Source organism: Phacochoerus africanus, chromosome 9 (assembly GCF_016906955.1).
Source record: "Phacochoerus africanus isolate WHEZ1 chromosome 9, ROS_Pafr_v1, whole genome shotgun sequence".
Lineage (NCBI taxonomy): Eukaryota > Metazoa > Chordata > Mammalia > Artiodactyla > Suidae > Phacochoerus > Phacochoerus africanus.
The window spans coordinates 97145208-97165073 of NC_062552.1; the positions used below are offsets into that span (position 1 = coordinate 97145208).

General features: G+C 35.8%; 1 protein-coding gene across 7 annotated transcripts in view; it reads left to right on the forward strand.

Moving 5' to 3' along the window:
• PCNX1 (pecanex 1) overlaps positions 1 to 19866 on the forward strand; it is a 172573-nt gene that overhangs the window by 98085 nt on the left and 54622 nt on the right. For 5 of the 7 annotated variants that reach the window (XM_047796813.1, XM_047796818.1, XM_047796816.1 and 2 more), the window contains 8 exons: positions 1500 to 1590; positions 3888 to 3945; positions 6049 to 6266; positions 9936 to 10089; positions 12762 to 12794; positions 14329 to 14500; positions 15177 to 15287; positions 18033 to 18124. In XM_047796813.1, the coding sequence (XP_047652769.1) occupies positions 1500 to 1590; positions 3888 to 3945; positions 6049 to 6266; positions 9936 to 10089; positions 12762 to 12794; positions 14329 to 14500; positions 15177 to 15287; positions 18033 to 18124 (929 nt within the window). The remainder of the gene's footprint in view (positions 1 to 1499; positions 1591 to 3887; positions 3946 to 6048; positions 6267 to 9935; positions 10090 to 12761; positions 12795 to 14328; positions 14501 to 15176; positions 15288 to 18032; positions 18125 to 19866) is intronic. The other 2 variants (XM_047796815.1, XM_047796820.1) reach the window with 1 other exon arrangement.

The following is a 19866-nucleotide window of genomic DNA, read 5'->3' on the forward strand; positions in this document are numbered from 1 at the left end:
TCAAGGCAGTATTTAAAATTTTTTCTTTACTGACAATTTCTGCAGCCACTTGTCACCTCAAAAAACTGTATTATTTCATTTTGGTTTCTTTTTAAGGTGCCAAGGGTGAATGACTCATGCCTAAAAGACAGGGGGATAAAAAGCAGTTTTAGATAACCCATATGCTGAATAATCCTCCCTTGAAAAATAAGAAATGAGCTGAGCATTTCACAGAATGCTTTTTTCTAATTTATCTCATGAATATTCTGACCAAAAAAAAAAACCCTGCTACTATAGAAAACACCCTAATAAGATAAATATTTTCATATTGTCTATGACCCATAGAAAATACTCAAATAATCCTATTTAATAAACTACTTTTTCAGATTCTAGTCCTCCTAAAGAATGAAATTGTTGAAATGTGCTGCAAATCCTTGGTTATATTACTAGTGTATTATAGGGGCCTTTTGTTGCCATTTTTCAAGGATTTTACTTAAGTAAAAATTCTTGTTGTATACTGTTTTCATTGCAGTCATGGAAGAGAAATCTTTTAGTATTGTCATCAAGTTGAAATTGCCCTTTAGATTTCTCATATTTATAACCTCAATAATTCTAGCTAGTGAAACAAAAACCTTTTACATACTCAAAAGACAAGCTGGACTAGATCCAAACAGTTGAAGTTATATTCCTCATCTTACTGCTCTGCTAGAAATTTATATTCATTTATTTATGCTCCCTACGCACCACTGGTATGGCTACCATGGATCTTCAAGGTTAAGAATGCATTTCAGACAGTATTCAGATTCTTAGAAAGTCTTTTTTCTTATAGAGTTCATTTTAAGGGAGTTTTTTTTAAAACTTATATTCCTTTGCACCCAATACAATTTCTAAACCTTTTGTTGGTTTTGTAGATAAATGCCTATAGCATGCGTTCCTCAGTTTTTTCATAGAGTTCTTGTAAAATCATACAGCTAGTAATGTTCATTAAATACTGTAATTTAATTATCACTAACATTATTATCCTTCATTCATTGAACTTCCTTAGATTCATTTTGATACTTTATTCCTTCTTAAAAGTAAAGCGAAACTGAAAAACCTCTAAAGGTAATCACCCAAATTTGTTTTCATGCAGTTTGAGCTATCTTAAAACTTAAGCAGCCCTCCAGATGGTCACTCACCACTTGTTCATTAATGGTTGGGTGACTTTTAAACATTAAATTTGTATTATTACAGAACTGAGAATGTGCAGGGAGGAGAAAAGAGGCGGTTAATATTGCAAAGCTGACTTAAATCACTTTTAACCCTTGATTATGTATATTGACATTTTACACCCTTGTTTAGCTTTCCTTTTCAATTCATGTCATGCTGAATTACATGTAGATCATTGTTTTCTTAGTATTTTAGAAAAAGAAAATTATAGTACATTTTCTTAAATTGTAGCAAGTTTAAAATTAGTGTTTCATGAAGGAAAATTTCTGAGTATTCTAATGGCTTTTTTAAAAAAATCATTTATTTGCTAGGTAAGTTCTCTTCTACACTTTATGAGACTGGTGGCTGTGATATGTCACTTGTGAATTTTGAACCAGCAGCAAGAAGAGCGTCCAATATCTGGTATGTGTGAATTCATATTAGGAGAGTGTATGTCCTTGCCTGTTTAAAGTTTGTAAGCCTTGAGTTCCCGTCATGGCTCAGTGGTTAGTGAACCCGACTAGCATCCATGAGGATGCGGGTTCGATCCCTGGCCTTGCTCAGTGGGTTAAGGATCCGGCATTGCAGTGAGCTGTGGTGTAGGTCACAGACACGGCTCGGATCCCCTCGTTGCTGTGGCTTGCAGCTACACATTGGACCTCTAGCCTGGGAACCTCCACAGGCCATGGGTGCAGCCCTAAAAAGACAAAAATACCAAAATAAATAAATAAACAAAATATAGTTTGTAAGCCTTGAGATAGAAAAGTTATTTGGGGAGTTCCCTGTTGTGGCTCAGCAGGTTAAGAATCCAACATAATGTTTGTGAGAATGCAGGTTGGATCCCTTGCCTTGCTTAGTGGGTTAAGGATTCGGCATTGCTGCAAGCTGTGGCATAGGTCTCAGATGTAGCTCAGATTCAATATGGCTGTGGCATAGGCTGGCAGCTGCAGCTCTGATTCGATCCCTAGCCTAGGAACTTCATATGCTGCGGGTGTGGTCCTAAAAAGGGGAAAAAAAATCAAGAAAGAAAAGTTATTTTTAAAACGTTTGTTTGTATTGGCTTAAATAAATTGTCATTTGGCATTTATTGCCAAAGAATTAAAGTAGAATTTTTTTGATGTGGAAAAAGGAAGTCGTTCTTTTTTTTTTTTTTTTTTTTTTTTAAATGGGGGTACCCATGGCATATAGAAATTCCAGGGCTGGGGATTGAATCCAAGCCACAGCTGTGACCTACATTGCCTCTGTGACAGTGCTGGATCCTTTAACTTGCTGTGCTGCACTAGGGATCAAACCTGTGCCTTTGTAGCAATCACAGCCACTGCAGTTGGATTCTTAACCCACTGCACCACAGCAGGAACTCCAGAAAGTCATTATTTTTAAAACAAAAGCTATTGTGTGTCTTAAAAAATTAAGTAAAAATTTTCTGTAGCTCTTAATGTGAAACAGTGGTTTCCTGTAATTTCAAATTTAAATATATATATCATATTTATATATATATTGTAGGATTGAAAAAACTTACTAAATATTTATATGACTAAATTCAAACCCATCCATTTTCTTTCTTTGTATAATTTCAAATTTTTATTTTTGTGTAAGGATTTTAGTCAGGTGTCTTTTTAAATGATCATCTTTTATTTTATTTTAAAATATGTTTACTACAGCTATAAGAAGGAGGAATTTCTTAAAATATGGGTCATGTATTGGATTTCGTTTCTTTTCTTCCCTCAGGAAGAAATTATATAAGATAATTTTGAAGTTAGGAGAAAAGCAAATAAGAAATAGGAATTTTGATAACATAGTCAATTGATTATAACAGAATCAATTATAATTTAGAATGTTTTAAATTTTTTCTGAAATTTTAATCTTAAGTTACTGCATTGAAATTCATTGTTGATTGATTAGTTCACTTTTTTTCCCACAGAGGTTATTTGATTCTTATTTTAGGACTTCTGTTTAATAATGGGAGGTTTAAATACCACCTATTTAAATACAGCCTGTTTAAATGATATACATATATGGACAGTTCACTTAGTTTTTTCAGTTTTGAGGGGCTATTTAAAGTAAAGGATCTTGTGGTCACTTACCATGCTGAAAAGAGAACATTTAGAAAACTATACTCTTTAAGCTCCTTCAGTCCAGTTTCGAATTTATCCCCTCAAAAATGACTGAATTGTAGTGTTTAGATGATTTTGTAACAGTGGAAGCAATAGGAGGATGAAGTAGTGGGAGCACTTATTGTGTTTAATATGATCGAAGTTAAGAACAATTCCTTACACCATAAATGTGGTAAAGGTCTCAAGTTTGAAATCTAAACTTGACTGAACTATAGAAACTGAATTGTCATGTTCTAGGCTATTACATCATAGGTAAATTTATTGCAGCTCCTGGCAATATTTTAATTGCTTTCTTAAACAATTTTCACAAGAACCTTGTGGTAGAGGTACTCTTAACCTATGTTACCAATGAGGAAACTGAGGTATAAAAAGGTTAGATAGTTTGTTCAAGAGCTCATTCAGTTAATGAAGGGATTTAAATATAGATGGTCTGACCCAGAGGCTATGTACCTACTCACAACTCTAGGAAAATTCAGTTTTATATTTTGAAGTTTACATGGCAAAGTGAAGACAGTGTAAATATCCTATAATTGTTAATGGATTTATTTTCCTTTCTACTACTTGACAAGCTGTTTACTTCCTAAAGTCTTTTTCATTTTATTTTAGTGACACGGATTCTCATGTATCCAGTTCTACCTCAGTTCGATTTTATCCACATGATGTGGTAGGTTTTCCTTTATTTTTATGAAACGATGTATTTTTAGATTGAGTAGCTATACGAATCAGAAAATTGGTGAAGTTATAAGCTATCAATTTTGTTGAAAACTATGGCAAAATCACCTTTGCTTTTAAGAAGAGATCCATGGTGGATCTCTTCTTAAAGTCCTTTGTCAAGAAACAAACATATACACCATGAAGTTTAATTAGCTATATATGAATCAGTAATTATACTTTTGAGGATATGTAAAGGTCTATTTTACTTACCAGGGTCATAGTCTGGTTGTGCCATTTTTAATGGTGTCATTTAAAACTGCACTGTGAATAGTATGATTTTGGTACCATCATCTAACTGTTGGTTAACTATTAGTTATTTGTATGCTAGTGTGTGTGTGTGTGTGTGTGTGTGTGTGTAGCTTAATGATGATATCACTGTATAAAAATATCAGGAGATACAGTGAGGATATTTTAAAAATATAACATTGCCTTTGCCATCAAGATGTATACATTGAGGTTAGAAAAGCTAAAACAGATGAAATCCTTATTAGCAATATATAAGACATATGTGTAGATTAAATTTAGTGCCAAAAGGATTAATTATTAATGGTTTCCTGAAGATAATAAGTTTTGAGCAGGGTTTTAAAAATCAGTAATGGGGAGTTCCCGTCGTGGCACAGTGGTTAATGAATCCAACTAGGAACCATGAGGTTGCAGGTTCGGTCCCTGCCCTTGCTCAGTGGGTTAACGATCCGGCGTTGCCGTGAGCTGTGGTGTAGGTTGCAGACACGGCTCGGATCCCACGTTGCTGTGGCTCTGGCGTAGGCCAGCGGCTACAGCTCTGATCGGACCCCTAGCCTGGGAACCTCCATATGCCGCGGGAGCTGCCCAAGAAATAGCAAAAAGACAAAAAATAAAATAAAATAAAAAAATAAAAATAAATAAAAATCAGTAATGGAATTGGCATTGAACAATAGTTTTCAACATTTGGTAGTATCTGGAAATATTTTTGCTTGTTACAACTGGAAGAATGCTGTCGGTATCTAGTGGATAGAAGCCAGAGATGTTGTGAAACATTCTACAGTGGAAAGCTCAGCACCCACAACAAAAAATTATCTGGCTGAAAATACCTGTAGTGCCAAGATTGAGAAACTCTGGCATAGAAGATAAGGGGGAAAAGTGTTTGGGGATGTATTTGTCAATGCTTAGAGATAGAAATGGCTGTTATATGTAAGAAACACATTTAGAAAATACTTGACTATACTCCCATGTGAGTTTGAAAAGTAAAGACTGACCCTACTTTTTTGCTGCAGTATATTCAGGAAACTCTGTAGGAAAGCAAAATGATTACATTCGTTCCTTGGTATCCACAGGGGATTGGTCCCAGGACCCTGTGAGGATACCAAAAATTCCTGTATGCTCAAGTCCTTTATATAAAATAGCACAGTAGTATTTTCCACTGTTAAATGGTGTAGGAGCCTTGAGAAAGTAAAATGCTGGCTACTGCTCTGCTAGAGGCAATAAACTTTTGATTCTTTCAGAGGAAGGGGAAACTGGTGAACTGATGAATGGATAGGTTGAATCTAAAAAATACATTGTGGGAATATCCTGTATAGCCATAGATGAGCAGCCAAAACAAAAATAAAGGGGGTGTGGGAGGGATTTGAAAAACCAGTAACAGTGACAAGAGACTGTAGGAAGAGTTGAGAGTTGAAGGCATTGAATCCAATGCAGAAGAGCTTAGATTTCGCATGGTAGAGAAGAGGTTTGTGGCTTAATGAGTAAAGAAAAGGGGCCAGGAGAAGAGAAGCCAGTAATGATTCACTCTCGGTGATTTTAATGGATTCACTAGCTATGCCATCATAAAATGCTGAAATTTCAAATGCTTCCTAATAAAATCTTTCTCAAATGCCTGTCAGTTGATTTGCTTTGTTGTCGTTCACATCCCTTTTTGTTACCTTTTGTTAGTTTCTACTGATCATAAAATTTCCTCAAGAGTGGACTGGTGTAGAGAGTTAAGAGGGCTTAGATAATCTGCAGATTGATTGGGTAGCCCTTGAATCATGACGTGATTGCAGATATTTTAAGCCTTTCAATGCTGATTTTCTTTTAGCTCTCTCTTCCACAGATTCGATTGAATAGACTATTGACCATCGATACAGATTTGCTGGAGCAACAAGACATTGACCTAAGCCCTGACTTGGCAGCTACTTATGGTCCAACAGAAGAAGCTGCCCAAAAAGTTAAACATTATTATCGCTTTTGGATCCTGCCCCAGCTGTGGATCGGCATTAACTTTGACAGACTCACACTTTTGGCCCTGTTTGATAGGTGAGACTATAGTGTTATATTAAAGATTTGTGCAGGAGTTCCCACCATGATGCAGTGGGTTAAGAGTCCGACTACAGTGGCTTAGGTCATTGTGGGCACGGGTTCAATCCTCATCCCAGTACAGTGGGTTAAAGGATTCAGAGTTGCAGCAGCTGCAACATAGTCCCAGGCCCAGGAACTTCTATATGCTGCAGGTGTGGCCATAAAATTCAAACAAACAAAACAAAGATAGGTGCATATTTTATTTTTAAATTGAAATGTCCCAAATTGCCCATTGAGGTTTTGACTTGGTTTCCACGTTGGAAAGTATTTTTTATTTTGGTTCTCTTGAAATAAAATTTAAGTTAATAGGGCTCCCGTTGACTCTCTAGAATTCATTAAAAAGTTTTTGTGGTAATTTTAATATATTTATTTTAAAAATCCTTTTTGTCATTAAGAATCATGCAGTTGTACCTAAAAGCCAGAGATAATAAGGTTACATGTAATATGATTCTAAATGTAAAAGGTATAAAAGGAAGCTTCTATTTCCCAGCACTAGTCTTAATAGTAAACAACATTAGTCAATTATGAACTCATTGACCAAATGCCACTTCCGGTCAGCAGGGAGTAATAAAAACTGGATTTAATCTCCCATCAGAAACAATGAAAAAAAAGATAAAATGCACAGAACAATGGTTTTCTAGTCACTGGAGATAAGATAGCAAAGGATGGTGATTCCTGAGAATGGGAAGTAAATTATGTGAACACTACAGTTGCCCAGCTTACTGCCTTAAGAGAGTTTTCCAGGCTGTGATACTGAAGAGGTAGAGACCAGCAAACTTGCTGAGTTGAGGAGATGGAGCTAAAGGTACAGGGAGACTAGAGCAGCTGGAGCCCATAAGACAACACCAGCAAGAGGATTGCTGCTCAGAGAGAGAACCTCCGAGATTCGTAGTGGGTCTCCTCAACTATTGAACAGTTTTGGTAACAGAATGTATGTGAGTAGACGAGCTGAGGCCAGGGCAAGATTCATGCGAAAGAGATAAAGGAACAGTCCCGGGCGCACAGGGCTGGGAATGGTGCGTATCCTCACCCTCCAAATTGAAGAAACTTATTTTCATGGTGCAATATGTAGAGTACTCAGAAAAAATCTTGCATTAAAAGTGGAGAGTATTTAGCCCTAGCTAAATGAGAACTGCTCCAGACCCACCTAGCAAGTCATAAAAGTAAGACCTGGAAGGATCAGACTGTTTCCAAGTAGCATCACAAAGCTCAAGATTTATAGAAGTCCAGGAATTCTTACCACATAAAAAGATTCACAATGTCCAACATCTAGGCATTGGTGGTACAGGGGTGAGCATAGCTGCTTTCCACAATGTCTAGCATCCAGCCAGAGATTACCAATCCCACAAGGAAATGACAATATAATTTATAGTGAGGGAAATAATGAGTCAATCAAACCCAACCTGTAGCTGTCACTGATATTAGAAGTAGCAGTCACAGACATGAAAACAGTTAAAACTGTACTTTACATGTTAATAAAAGGTAAGTAGAGATATGGAAGATATAAAAAAAGACCCAAGTCAGACTTAGACATGAAAACTAAAATGTCAGAGGAAAACTCAAATGTCAGAGATGAAAAATGCTGTGGATAGGATTAATGGTAGACATTACAGAAGAAAATATTAGTGAAATTGAAAACATGGCAATAGAAACTATCAAAAATGAAACAAAGTAAATGGATCAGAATGGATCATAGGCCTAAATGTAAAATCTAAAACATGAAATTCAGAAAAAAAATAGAAAATTTTTGTGACTTTGGGTTAGGCAGAATTGCTCAGATGTGACATCAAAAATGATATCAGAAACTAACAGGAGTTCTGGTTATGGCTCAGCGGCTTAAGGACCTGACATTGTCTCTGTGAGGATATGGATTCAATCTCTGGCCCTGCTCAAAGAGTTAAGGATCTGGCATTGCCACAAGGTGCAGCATAGGTTGCAGGTGTGGCTTGGATCAGCTGTCGCTGTGGCTCTGGTGCAGGCCAGCAGCTACAGCTCTGATTCGACCCCTAGACTGGGAAGTTCCATATGCCATAGGTACAACCATAAAAAGGAGAAAAACAAACAACTGACAAAAGCCAAAGGGAGAGCACATGTTTGGTGATGAGCGACATGGACAGAATATAGTGTAGCAGGGCTGATGGCGATCCTTGGATTCAGCAAGTCTGGGGTTCCACAACTGCCATATAAGAACAAATGAGTATTTATTGATTCAAAAATACTACTGAACTTGTTTTAATCTGGGAGAACTGTCAAGTGAAATAGTGCAAGATGTTTGTGAAATTTATTTTTTGGTCAGTTGATTATAAATAGGGCATCCACTTAGAACAAATAAAAACTTTTCTGTGATTATAATTCTTTACCCATTCTAGAAAATTTAAATATGTAGAAAGATTTTAACAGAGGCCAGCCATAATTCTTCTACCTGGAGAGAACCATTATGAGTAGTATCATATTGATAGATTGTTGTTTGAAACCTTTATGTGTACGTTTTTTAAATAATAGAACTTATGTCTTCCTATACGGCTTGTGTACTGTTTTTCTTTGTACAGCAACTGTACTGAGCATGTTCCCTTGTCAGTAGATAGTCTTTAAAAATCAAGACTCTAGCACATATTTAACATTTTATAATTTTTTCCCAAGAAGTAGTGAGACAGATTCTTACTTTTTGGTATGACGTATTAAAGGTGTCTTCATTACTATTGTAGTACCTTGGGCATCATTCTGCTTCTTTCAGTGTCAGGGTAGTGAAATAGAAAACTGTCTCAGTAACTTTGATAGAGGCAGTATTGATGCTCTTTGTCAGTGTGCCTTCATTCTTAACATCTGTAAGAGCTTATATTTAAATAATTTTAGTAAGTTTTCAGATTGTTTGAGATGATTTGGAGATGGGAAATGAAACCAGTGGGTACCAAAATTTGGTGACAGAAGTTCCCATTGTGGCTCAGCAGGTTAAGAACCCAGCTAGTATCCGTGAGGATGTGGGTTTGATCCCTGGCCTCGCTCAGTGGGTTAAGGATCCAGTGTTGCCGTGGGCTGTGGTGTAGGTCTCAGATGCGGCTCGGATCTGGCGTTGCTGTGGCCCCGGTGTAGGCTGCCAGCTGCAGCTCTAATTTGACCCCTAGCCTGGAAGCTTTCATATGCCATAGATGTGTCCTTAAAAAGCAAATAAATAAATAAAATAAAAAATGGTGACAAACTTTGTCATATAAATAACAACTGTTTACAATTTAATTTTCTATAAACTTTTGAGATTTTTGTTTTTCAGACTTGTTTGTGTATCTCCTTTATTTGCCATCCAAGTTGGTTAGTTACTTGGCAACAAATTTGACAAAAAAGCAGAAGTTAAGACAAGTAAAGCTCTAAAAAAGAGATTTAAAAAATAGAGATTGTGTGTTGTAATTAGAACTTGACAGTCCATTGTAGCATGCTTTATTTGCACATAAGAATTTTTGCTAGTTTTCCATCTAAACAACATACTTTCTCAAGTATGACTCAGCACCTTGTTCAAACCCAGTACCAAAACAGTCTAGCAAGCATAATATGAACTTCATGTTGATGTCTTTCCTTTTTTTCACTCTGACTCATTTCTTATATTGATAATATGCTTATAAATTTTTCTGTCTACAGAAATCGTGAGATCCTGGAAAATGTGTTAGCTGTCATCTTGGCTATTCTTGTGGCTTTTTTGGGATCTATTCTTCTCATACAAGGCTTCTTCAGAGATATCTGGGTCTTCCAGTTCTGCCTGGTGATAGCCAGCTGTCAGTACTCATTACTTAAGGTACCAGCCTCTCACTTTTCAGACTTTGGAATAATAGTTGTGTTAAATGGCAGAAGGTTTTGTATCTATTGAATTACATTAAGAAGATAATTTTTAGATTAATTTTTTTCCTTGGACATTTACATTAGATTGAGTGGGGAGCAAAAGGGATATAAAAACTTTTAAAAATAATGATATGTAAATGAGACTTCCTAAAATTTATTTTATTTTTTTATTTTTTATTTTTTGTCTTTTTGCCATTTCTAGGGCCACTCCTGCGGCATGTGGAGGTTCCCAGGCTAGGGGTTGAATCGGAGCTGTAGCCACCAGCCTACACCAGAGCCACAGCAACGCGGGATCCGAGCATCGTCTGCAACCTACACCACAGCTCACAGCAACACCAGATCCTTAACCCACTGAGCAAGGCCAGGGATCGAACCCACAACCTTTTGATTCCTAGTCGGATTCGTTAACCACTGAGCCACGACGGAAACTCCCTAAAAAAAATTGTTTTAATATTAAAAGAAAATATTTAGGTACTTGTTAAAAATAAGAATTTGAATTCTTGAAATTCATTTCTTTTTAATATATCAACATTAACCCTCCTCATATTTTGTCTTTTATGTAGGTAAAATTTATTAAAAATCTATCATTAATAAATATAATAATGTCAAAACTAGGATATGTGTTCTTTGAGGACACCAAAAGCAGAAGATTGGTGTCCCTTTGCTTTTGTTTTAAATAGCAGTTATAAAATAACAAATGTTATCAATTTCAGGCTTTCCATAGAAAAATCACAGCTTTTTACCTTCCATGCAAAATAACATAGACCGTTTCCTGTCCATTCTTAGCCAGTAAATACCCTTGCTTATACTGATTATTGGCCTTATATGTACTAGCATGCAGAACCTTCTCTCATCCTATAAACTGTTTAGTCCTGTTTGTATCGTCAACTGTTCTTTCTTTTTTCTCTCTCCTTTTATAGACACCTTGAATAAGCCACCTGTGTCAACTGCTCCATTTCCTTAAGACCCATCCAGACTTTTTCCTCATTGCAGTACTGAAATTACAGTCTTTGTGGGCTAATAATCTCTAACTGCCAGATCTATGTTCTTTCCTTAGACTTAATTTCTATGAGTGCTGCATCATTTAAATACCTATGAATGCTATCTTCCATTTTTATGTTTTCCTCTTTGTTTTTTATTTTTTAAAGTTTTAATGAATTACATTGATTTACAATGTTGTGATAATTTCTGCTGTACAACAAAGTGATTCAGTTATACTCCTCATTGTTGATCTATGACTTTGTCATGATTATTCTACTTTTCATATCACTTTATTTTCCTTTGTTGAAGCTTTATTCTTTTGACCACTTCTTAATTTATGAGCATACTCTAGGGTTTTATTTGACCCTCTTTTCAAAGTACAATTCCTTGCCAGTGAAGTCTTCTTTTATTACTTTCTTGTCCTTATATATGAATTACATCCAGATATATATCTTACAGTCTTCACCTTTCTTGTGAGCATTAGTCTTACATATCTAACAGGCAGCTGCGCACATTCTAAAAATGGTATATCATCGTCTTCAGATGTCTTCCTTTCCCAGCTCCTTTGCTTTTGATGGTAATATACCATCTCAAAGCTTAGAGCTTCTGCTTCTTCCTTCTTAACCCCTAGTAACAATGACTAAGTCCCTCTGATTAATTTGGTGATTCCATGTTCATATTTCTGGACTTTGTCTTGCTTTTTATTTCAGTTCCCCTTAATCCATTCCTTTATTGCTTTAAACCATTTAAATTCGTTCTCTGGCTCTAGTGTCCCTTATCCTGTTAATTTTGTGCATTTCCTTAATATGGTTAGATATGGAAAAGGCAAAAGATGACTGACACTTTTAAAATCTAGTTAAGTAGAAGAATAGTAATATCATAAACAGAAATAAGAAAGCCAGGAACAGAGCTTTAAGAGGATAGGTATTCAATTACCTGAAAGAGTTTAAAGATTATCTCCTCTTATATCCAGCCAAGGGCAACATGCCAAACTCAGTGAGCAAAACTCAGTAGTGCTATAGGATGGTGATAGACCATCCCAGTGAAATTCCTATTGGAAATGAACTGCAGCTTGGGAGAAGAGTTGTATTTGGGAGGTAGCTGTGTATAATACCCTTTCAACATTTTTTTTGGAAAGTTGATAAAGTCTTTTAAAAGGATACAGCTTAACAATTTGGTAAGTTTGATCTGAGAGTGCAGATAATATATTTAATACAAATAACATTGAATTATTTAGTAAGCTTGAAATTTTGTGGGCAAAACTAGAATTCTTTTTAAGCTAACTAATTTTGTGCACTTCCTGAATGGAGTGATGTTTACATAAGACAACAGTCTACCTTAACTGTACTTATGTGTTGTAATAAGCCTGGCAGAAATAAGGATCTGTCTGCTATTTGCCATTTCAGAAATGTTAAACAAGTTATTAATTAACTATAATAAATTAGGAAAGATTTGATATAAGAGGAAAGATTTGAGATGTTTTAATATCAGTGACACCATGTTTCATCTTCTGTTGATCTTTCAGTCAGAATTTAGGTTGTTTCTTAGCAGTGGAATATTTACTTGATATTATTCCAGGTATTTTGGAAGTTAGTGTGAAATTACCAATCTCCAGTAGTATAATCTGTCTTTCTGTTTCATTTTTAGAGTGTTCAGCCAGATTCTTCTTCTCCCAGACATGTAAGTCACTTTAATATGCCTGTAATTTGTAGTTTCTTAACATTTATCAAGACCTTTTTTTTTTGGCAATATTTCAGATTGAATTAAGGTTTATGTTATTATTTCTCATTGACAGTAGAAAGTCCCTGATTGTGCATTTATTCTTTTTAGCCTCCTTTAATCTGTAACAATTCCTTAGTATTTATCTTACACAGTATTAATATTTTTGATGGGTATGGCCATTTATTTCATAGATGATCTTTCAATTTGAGTTTGTGTGATGCTTCTTCTTTGTTAGATACAGGCTGAGCATTTTGGTAGGAACATTACAAAAATGGTGTGTTCTTCTCAGCACATCGTATCAGGAAGCACATGATACTGATTTATCCATTTACTGGTGATGTTAATATTGATTTTTTTGGCTAAGGGCAGTGTCTGTAGTGTTTTTCAAACTCTGCAGTGTTAACATTTTGGACTGGACAATTCTTTGTTGAAAGTTGGGGATGGAAAGGCTCTAACCTATGCATTGTAGAATGTTTAGCATTATCTCTAACCTCTACCCACTAAGGTGCCAGTGGCACCCTAAGCCCAATTGTTCACAAAGGTACATTACAAATGTATTCACCATTGGGCTCCAGTCATTGTCAAATGTCCCCAGGGAGGAGAGGAGGCAAATCCCATTTCACTCCCTTATAAGAACCACTTCTCTAATGTTACCATTTTTCTCTTGTAGTTAATAAGTATGTAAGTATATCATATGAGATACTTGGAGATTGTATGTATGTCCTGCAAACGTCCACCCACTTGTTTTTAATATCTGTTGATGATTTGTGTCTGAATCAGCTATCACTTGATGGTTTTCAAATAGTGATTTTTTTAGTTCCATCATTGCATCTACATTTATTAGTTGGCTTTTTACTGTAAATAAGAACTTTCCCTTTTTTGTATTGGTGTGGATTCATGGATTCTCTTTTATTAAATCGAATATAATATTACTATCATTATTTTGATGCTCAAATTGTCCCTGATTTGGCCACTGGGAGCCCATCAAGCTGCCTTCCTTTTGACATATCTTTATCACTTTTAAAGTACTTTTTTCTTTTTGGGCACAATACATTCTAGGCTCATCTTACGCTTTCCTTACCCTACCCTGGGATCCTTGGTTCTTTTTAGTGAATAATGTTATTTATAAACTAAGATCTGGATGCCAGTAATCTCTATTGCTAGAATGTCATTGCTTCTAGATCCTCTAAGTGAATAAAGCTAGAAAATATATGTATACACACATACATGTGTACACACATACCTATTCTAATACTATTCACATGCATATTAAGAATAGTGAATTCATACTGATACCTCTATTTCAGTCCAATATTGTAGGGTTTATTTTATTCTACCTCCTTTTGATATTTGTAATTCCCTTCTGCCACAGTCAGAAACTTGGCCTCAATGTGGAAACATTTTGAGTCCTTAGACTATAAGCTATCAAAGATCTCAGTAGATAATCATGACTCTTAAAATTAACTGAATTCTTTTTTAATATCATTTTCAGGGTCATAATCGTATCATTGCCTACAGTAGACCAGTTTATTTCTGTTTGTGTTGTGGTCTTATTTGGCTCTTGGATTATGGTAGCAGAAACCTCACCACCACCAAGTTCAAATTATATGGAATAACTTTCACCAATCCACTGGTGCTTATATCAGCCAGGGATTTAGTTATAGGTGAGTCATCTTTAAAATATCTCAGATCTTAACATTAATTTATTTGTATACAAACTGTGGACTGATAAATGGATCAATTATATAGGTAAAAGTAGCTTAATGGGCTTACTTTACTGTTTATTGTAATCCTCTCAGTGAGGAACAAAACCATAGTGTTATTCTGAATGAAAAAAAAGCTATGATGCATACAAATATTATAATAGGTCTTCTGTCGAGGCAGAGTCAATGAAAGATTTCCTTTGGATTATTTATCTTATGTTCCTTGTATGTGAAAAGGTTGAAATAATTTTAAAAACTTGTTTATAATTGGAAAGATTATTTAATATTCAGGCAGTTATGTAGAGAAATGATTTAAAATGGCTTATTTTAAGAAGTTACTTAGTAGTTTTAAGCAATTTTAAGAAAATTGCTTCAGTTTATATTAATTTGGAGTTTATTTTTTTGTGTTTTTGTTTGTTTTTTGGCCATACTGGCATGTGGAAGTAACAGGGCCAGGGATCAAACCCACGCCACAGCAGCAACCTGAGCCTCTGCAGTAATAATGCTGATCCTTAACCCACTGAGCCACAAGGGAACCTCCTAGGGTTTCTTTTTATCATTTATTTTATGATCTTGGATGAACAAAAAGGATGATGTGATAGACTAATTTTTAATTTGCTTTTCTTTCCTTCCATAGTGTTTACACTCTGTTTCCCAATAGTGTTTTTCGTTGGTCTCCTGCCTCAGGTGAATACATTTGTAATGTACCTTTGTGAACAATTGGATATTCATATCTTTGGTGGTAATGGTGAGTACTTCCTTATAACAATTACTAATTACAGTATTACTTTTATAGATCATTAGGTAATAAACTGAACATTAAAATGCTTTTCCAGTTTTAATTTTATTTTTATCTTTTTATGGCCACACCTGCAGCGTATGGAGGTTCCTGGGCTAGAGGTCAAATTGGAGATGCAGCTGCCAGCCTATGCCACAGCCACAGCAACACAGGATCCAGGCTACATCTGCAGCCTATGCTGCAGCTTACAGCAAAGCCAGATCCTTAACTCTCCAAGCGAGGCCAGGGATCAAACCCACATCGTCATAAAGACAATGTCAGGTCCTTAACCTGCTGAGCCACAAGGGGAACTTCTCCAGTTTTTATTTCAGAATTGAAATTTACAAAAAGGCACTCATTTAATAATTAAAGACAACAAGAATTGATTAATTTGTAGATAGAAAAAAATAGTTGAGTCTGCTACCTTAGAGAAAGATCTAGGAATAATGACTTGAAGAAGTGTTAAAATACTATTATCTGGAGTTCCCATTGTGGCACAGTGGAAACGAATCCGACTAGGAACCATGGGGTTGTGGGTTCAATCCCTGGCCTTGCTCAGTGGGTTAAGAATCTGGTGTTGCAGTGAGCTGTGGTGTAGGGCACAGATTCGGCTCGCATCTGGTGTTGCTATGGCTCTGGCGTAGACCAGTGGCTATAGCTCACATTCGACCTCTAGCCTGGGAACCTCTATATGCCACGGGTGCGGCCCTAAAAAGCACAAAAGACAAAAAAAAACAAAAAACAAACAAAAAAAAACTGTTATCTAAAGTAAAAGTTTGAGTTCCCGTTGTGGCGCAGCGGAAACGAATCCCCCTAGGAACCATGAGGTTGCAGGTTCGATTCCTGGCTTTGTTCAGTGGGTTAAGGATCTAGTGTTGCTGTGGCTGTGGTGTAGGCTGGCAGCTGCAGCTCCAAATCGACCCCTAGCCTGAGAACCTCTATATGCCACTGGTGCAGCCCTAAAAAGAGCAAAACAAACAAACAAAAAATAAATAAAGTAAAAGTTATAGTGAGTTTACATAGAACCTGTCTAGATGTAATGAAATAAAAGATTTTCTGTCCCAAATAGATTGAGCTCTGATACATGGCATTATATTTGGATTTCAAACTAGTGTATGCATTTGATATTCTGTATACTTGGTTTTAGAACTTTGTTGTATCTTTAGAATGGGAACACCCAAACCGGAATACTTTTAGTGAAAACATTTTACTAAATAAGATTTTTAGAAACATCTGCTTTTAGCATAGAATATATGACTATGAGTTGATACACTTAGAAATTTATGCCCCTGTTATATATACATTTTATTTTCAAAACAAGTGAGACCATACCAAAATTACTGTGGAGTAATGTTTTTCAGAACTTGAAAATAACATTTTGGGCAGCCACTGTGGTTAAAACATACCCTTATTTTATTTAACCATCTAACATTTTACTGAAAGATGAACATACAACTAGAGAAAAAGACATGAGAAAGAAGGGAGTTACTGAACTTTGTAGTTTATTTCTATTTGTACTTCACATTTGCAGTCCACATCTTCCGCATATATGCATTGAAATTATCCCTACTGATAAAATGTCGATATTATGGTTAAACTGTAAATAGAAAGTAAGTTTTTTCTGTGTTCTATGTGTCTAGAGAATTTTTAATGTTTTGAAAAATTTTTGAAGGAGGAAGTTAAGACTGGGCTGGTGGGCTGGTCTTCAGCATAGCTTAATGGGTAGAAAACACTTTCAGTGTTTACGAGAAAATTATAGGTGCTAATTAATCTAAATCTATACAGGAAGGTTAGCGTGGGTAATTTATGATAGTGGGCATGGTCATCATTTACAAACTTGTGCAAGGTGTTAGCTATTTAATATCTTCCAAAGAAAAAAAAATTGGGATTCCCGTTGTGGAGCAGTGGTTAACGAATCTGACTAGGAACTATGAGGTTGCGGGTTCAATCCCTGGCCTTGCTCAGTGGGTTAAGGATCCGGCATTGCTGTGAGCTGTGGTGTGGGTTGCAGACGCAGCTCGGATCCTGTGTTGCTGTGGCTCTGGCGTAGGCCAGCGGCTGTGGCTCCGATTTGACCCCTAGCCTGGGAACCTCCGTATGCCGTGGGAGCAGCCCAAGAAATGGCAAAAAGACCAAAAACAAAGAAAAAAAATTTTGTCGATTTCTTTTATGGCCACCATGTAAAATTACTATTAAAGTCTGTTATTCATATTTTAAAAACAGAAGGTAGTTCTCTTAGCCATCCTCTGTTCCTTATTATTAGCAATCTCATTAGATCTGTTTTTGTTGTTATTGTTAGTAATTAGATCTATATTTTTGTGAGGATTAATTAACACTTGGGAATAAAGATTTACTTCTTTGGGTAACACCAGTTCTGTTTACACAGACTACTGTCTTTTAATGAATACTTAGTACATTTCTAGTTTCTTTTCAGGCTTCACATGCTTCATTTTCCCATATTTTTTAAAATAATAAGATACATTCTTGAAGTATAGTATAAGTGTAAATTTTTTTCTGCTGTATATAAATGTTTATTACTCCCAAAATGAAAATATTTACCTTGTTTCAGAAATTGTCAGTAGTAAACCATTGTTGTCATTTCAAAAATTTTTAAAAGGACAGAATGAAGAAACAACTTTTACAGAAAGTTTTTTAAGGTATGTGTTTACCATAAATGTTTATAAATGTTGATTTCTTTTTTCCTTTCCTTTCTAGCCACTACAAGCTTGCTTGCAGCACTTTACAGTTTCATCTGTAGCATTGTGGCTGTAGCCTTACTGTATGGATTGTGTTATGGTGCCTTGAAGGTAAGCACTACGTGTGGTAAGTTTTATTTTAGGGCTACTTTTCTGTATGAAGATTGTTTCAAATTGACTAATAATGATTTTTTTTTCCTGATATCACTTCATCATTGATTTCCATGGTCTTTATATGTTGAGCCTTATTCTCATTTATTTTGAATTTGAAAGTAGTTTCATAGTGAATCATTATTAAGAGAAAATCCTTTTCCATGCAGTGATCATAGGTTAATATTAGAAACAGACTATCAAGAACTAGACTGGTCTGGGATAGAGGTGGGCTTGGTAATAACAGAATATGAAATTGATTTTAGATTTCTAGTTAAGAGTATAGATAACTGCTGTTCATATCAAGATTTTTTTTTTTTTTAACACTTAAGGACAGTAAGTTCAAGTACTGCAATTTAAGATACAGTCTAGTAAAAATTAATGCACTGAAATTTAGTATCATTATTGGTTTAGAAGGATCTGGATGAACTGTTTTTAGCTCATTTTAAAACAATTGTCACCAAATCATAAATATAAAAAAATTAATCTTTCCTTTTTTTTTTTTTTTAGGGCCACACCTGCAGCATATGTAGGTTCCCAGGCTAGGGTTTGAGTTGGAGCTACTGCTGCTGGCCTACACCACAGCCACAGCAACGCGGGATCCAAGCTGTGTCTGCGACCTACTCCACAGCTCATGGCAATGCCGGATCCTTAACCCACTGAGTGAGGCCAGGGGCCGAACTTGAATCTTTGTGGATGCTAGTCAGATTTGTTTCCTCTGAGCCATGATGGGAACTCCATCTTTTGTTTTTTTAAGGGCCACACCTACAGCATATCAAGGCTCCCAGGCTAAGGGTCTAGTTGGAGCTGCAGATAATGATTCAATATTTGTATATATTTCAAAATGAGCACCACAATAAATTTTTTTTTTTTGGTCTTTTGTCTTTTGTCTTTTTTTTACGGCTGCACTGCAGCATATGGAGGTTCCCAGGCTAGGGGTTTAATCAGAGCTATAGCCTCTGGCCTACACTACAGCTCACAGCAATGCCAGATCCTTAACCCACTGAACAAGACCAGGGATCAAACCTGCAACCTCATGGTTCCTAGTCAGATTCTTTTCCACCGTGTGCTACGACGGGAACTCCAACACAATAAATCTAATTAATATCTGTCACCCTACATACAGTTTTTTCCTTGGGATAAGAACTATTAAGATCTACTCTGTTAGCAGCTTTCACATATGCAATACAGTATTAACTATCGTCATCATTGCTGTACATTACATCCTCAGAACTTATTTACCTTAAAATTGGAAATTTGTGTCTTTTGACCCTCTTTACCCCTTTTGCCCACCCCCTACCTAAACTTTATTTATCTTTTAACTGAAAGTCTGTACCCTTTTATTAGTCTTCCCGTATTTCCCTACCTCCCAGCCCCTGGCAACCACTTTTCTATTCTCTATTTCTCTATTGTAATATTCCATATATAAGTGATAACATGTGGCATTTGTCATTCTCTGACTTATTTCACTTAGCATAATGCTCTCTGGTTTCATCCACTTTGCTGCAAATGGAGCAGGACAGGATTTCCTTTTTTAAAGGTTGAACAACATTCCATTTTGTGTATGTATGTTTTAATAAAAAGGAGGGCAGTATGCAAAAAAATGGATGTTTCTTTTGTGCTTTTTTCTCTTTTTTGGCTGTATCTGTGACATACAGAAGTTCGCAGGCCAAGGTTTGAACTCAAGCTCCAGCAATGACAAT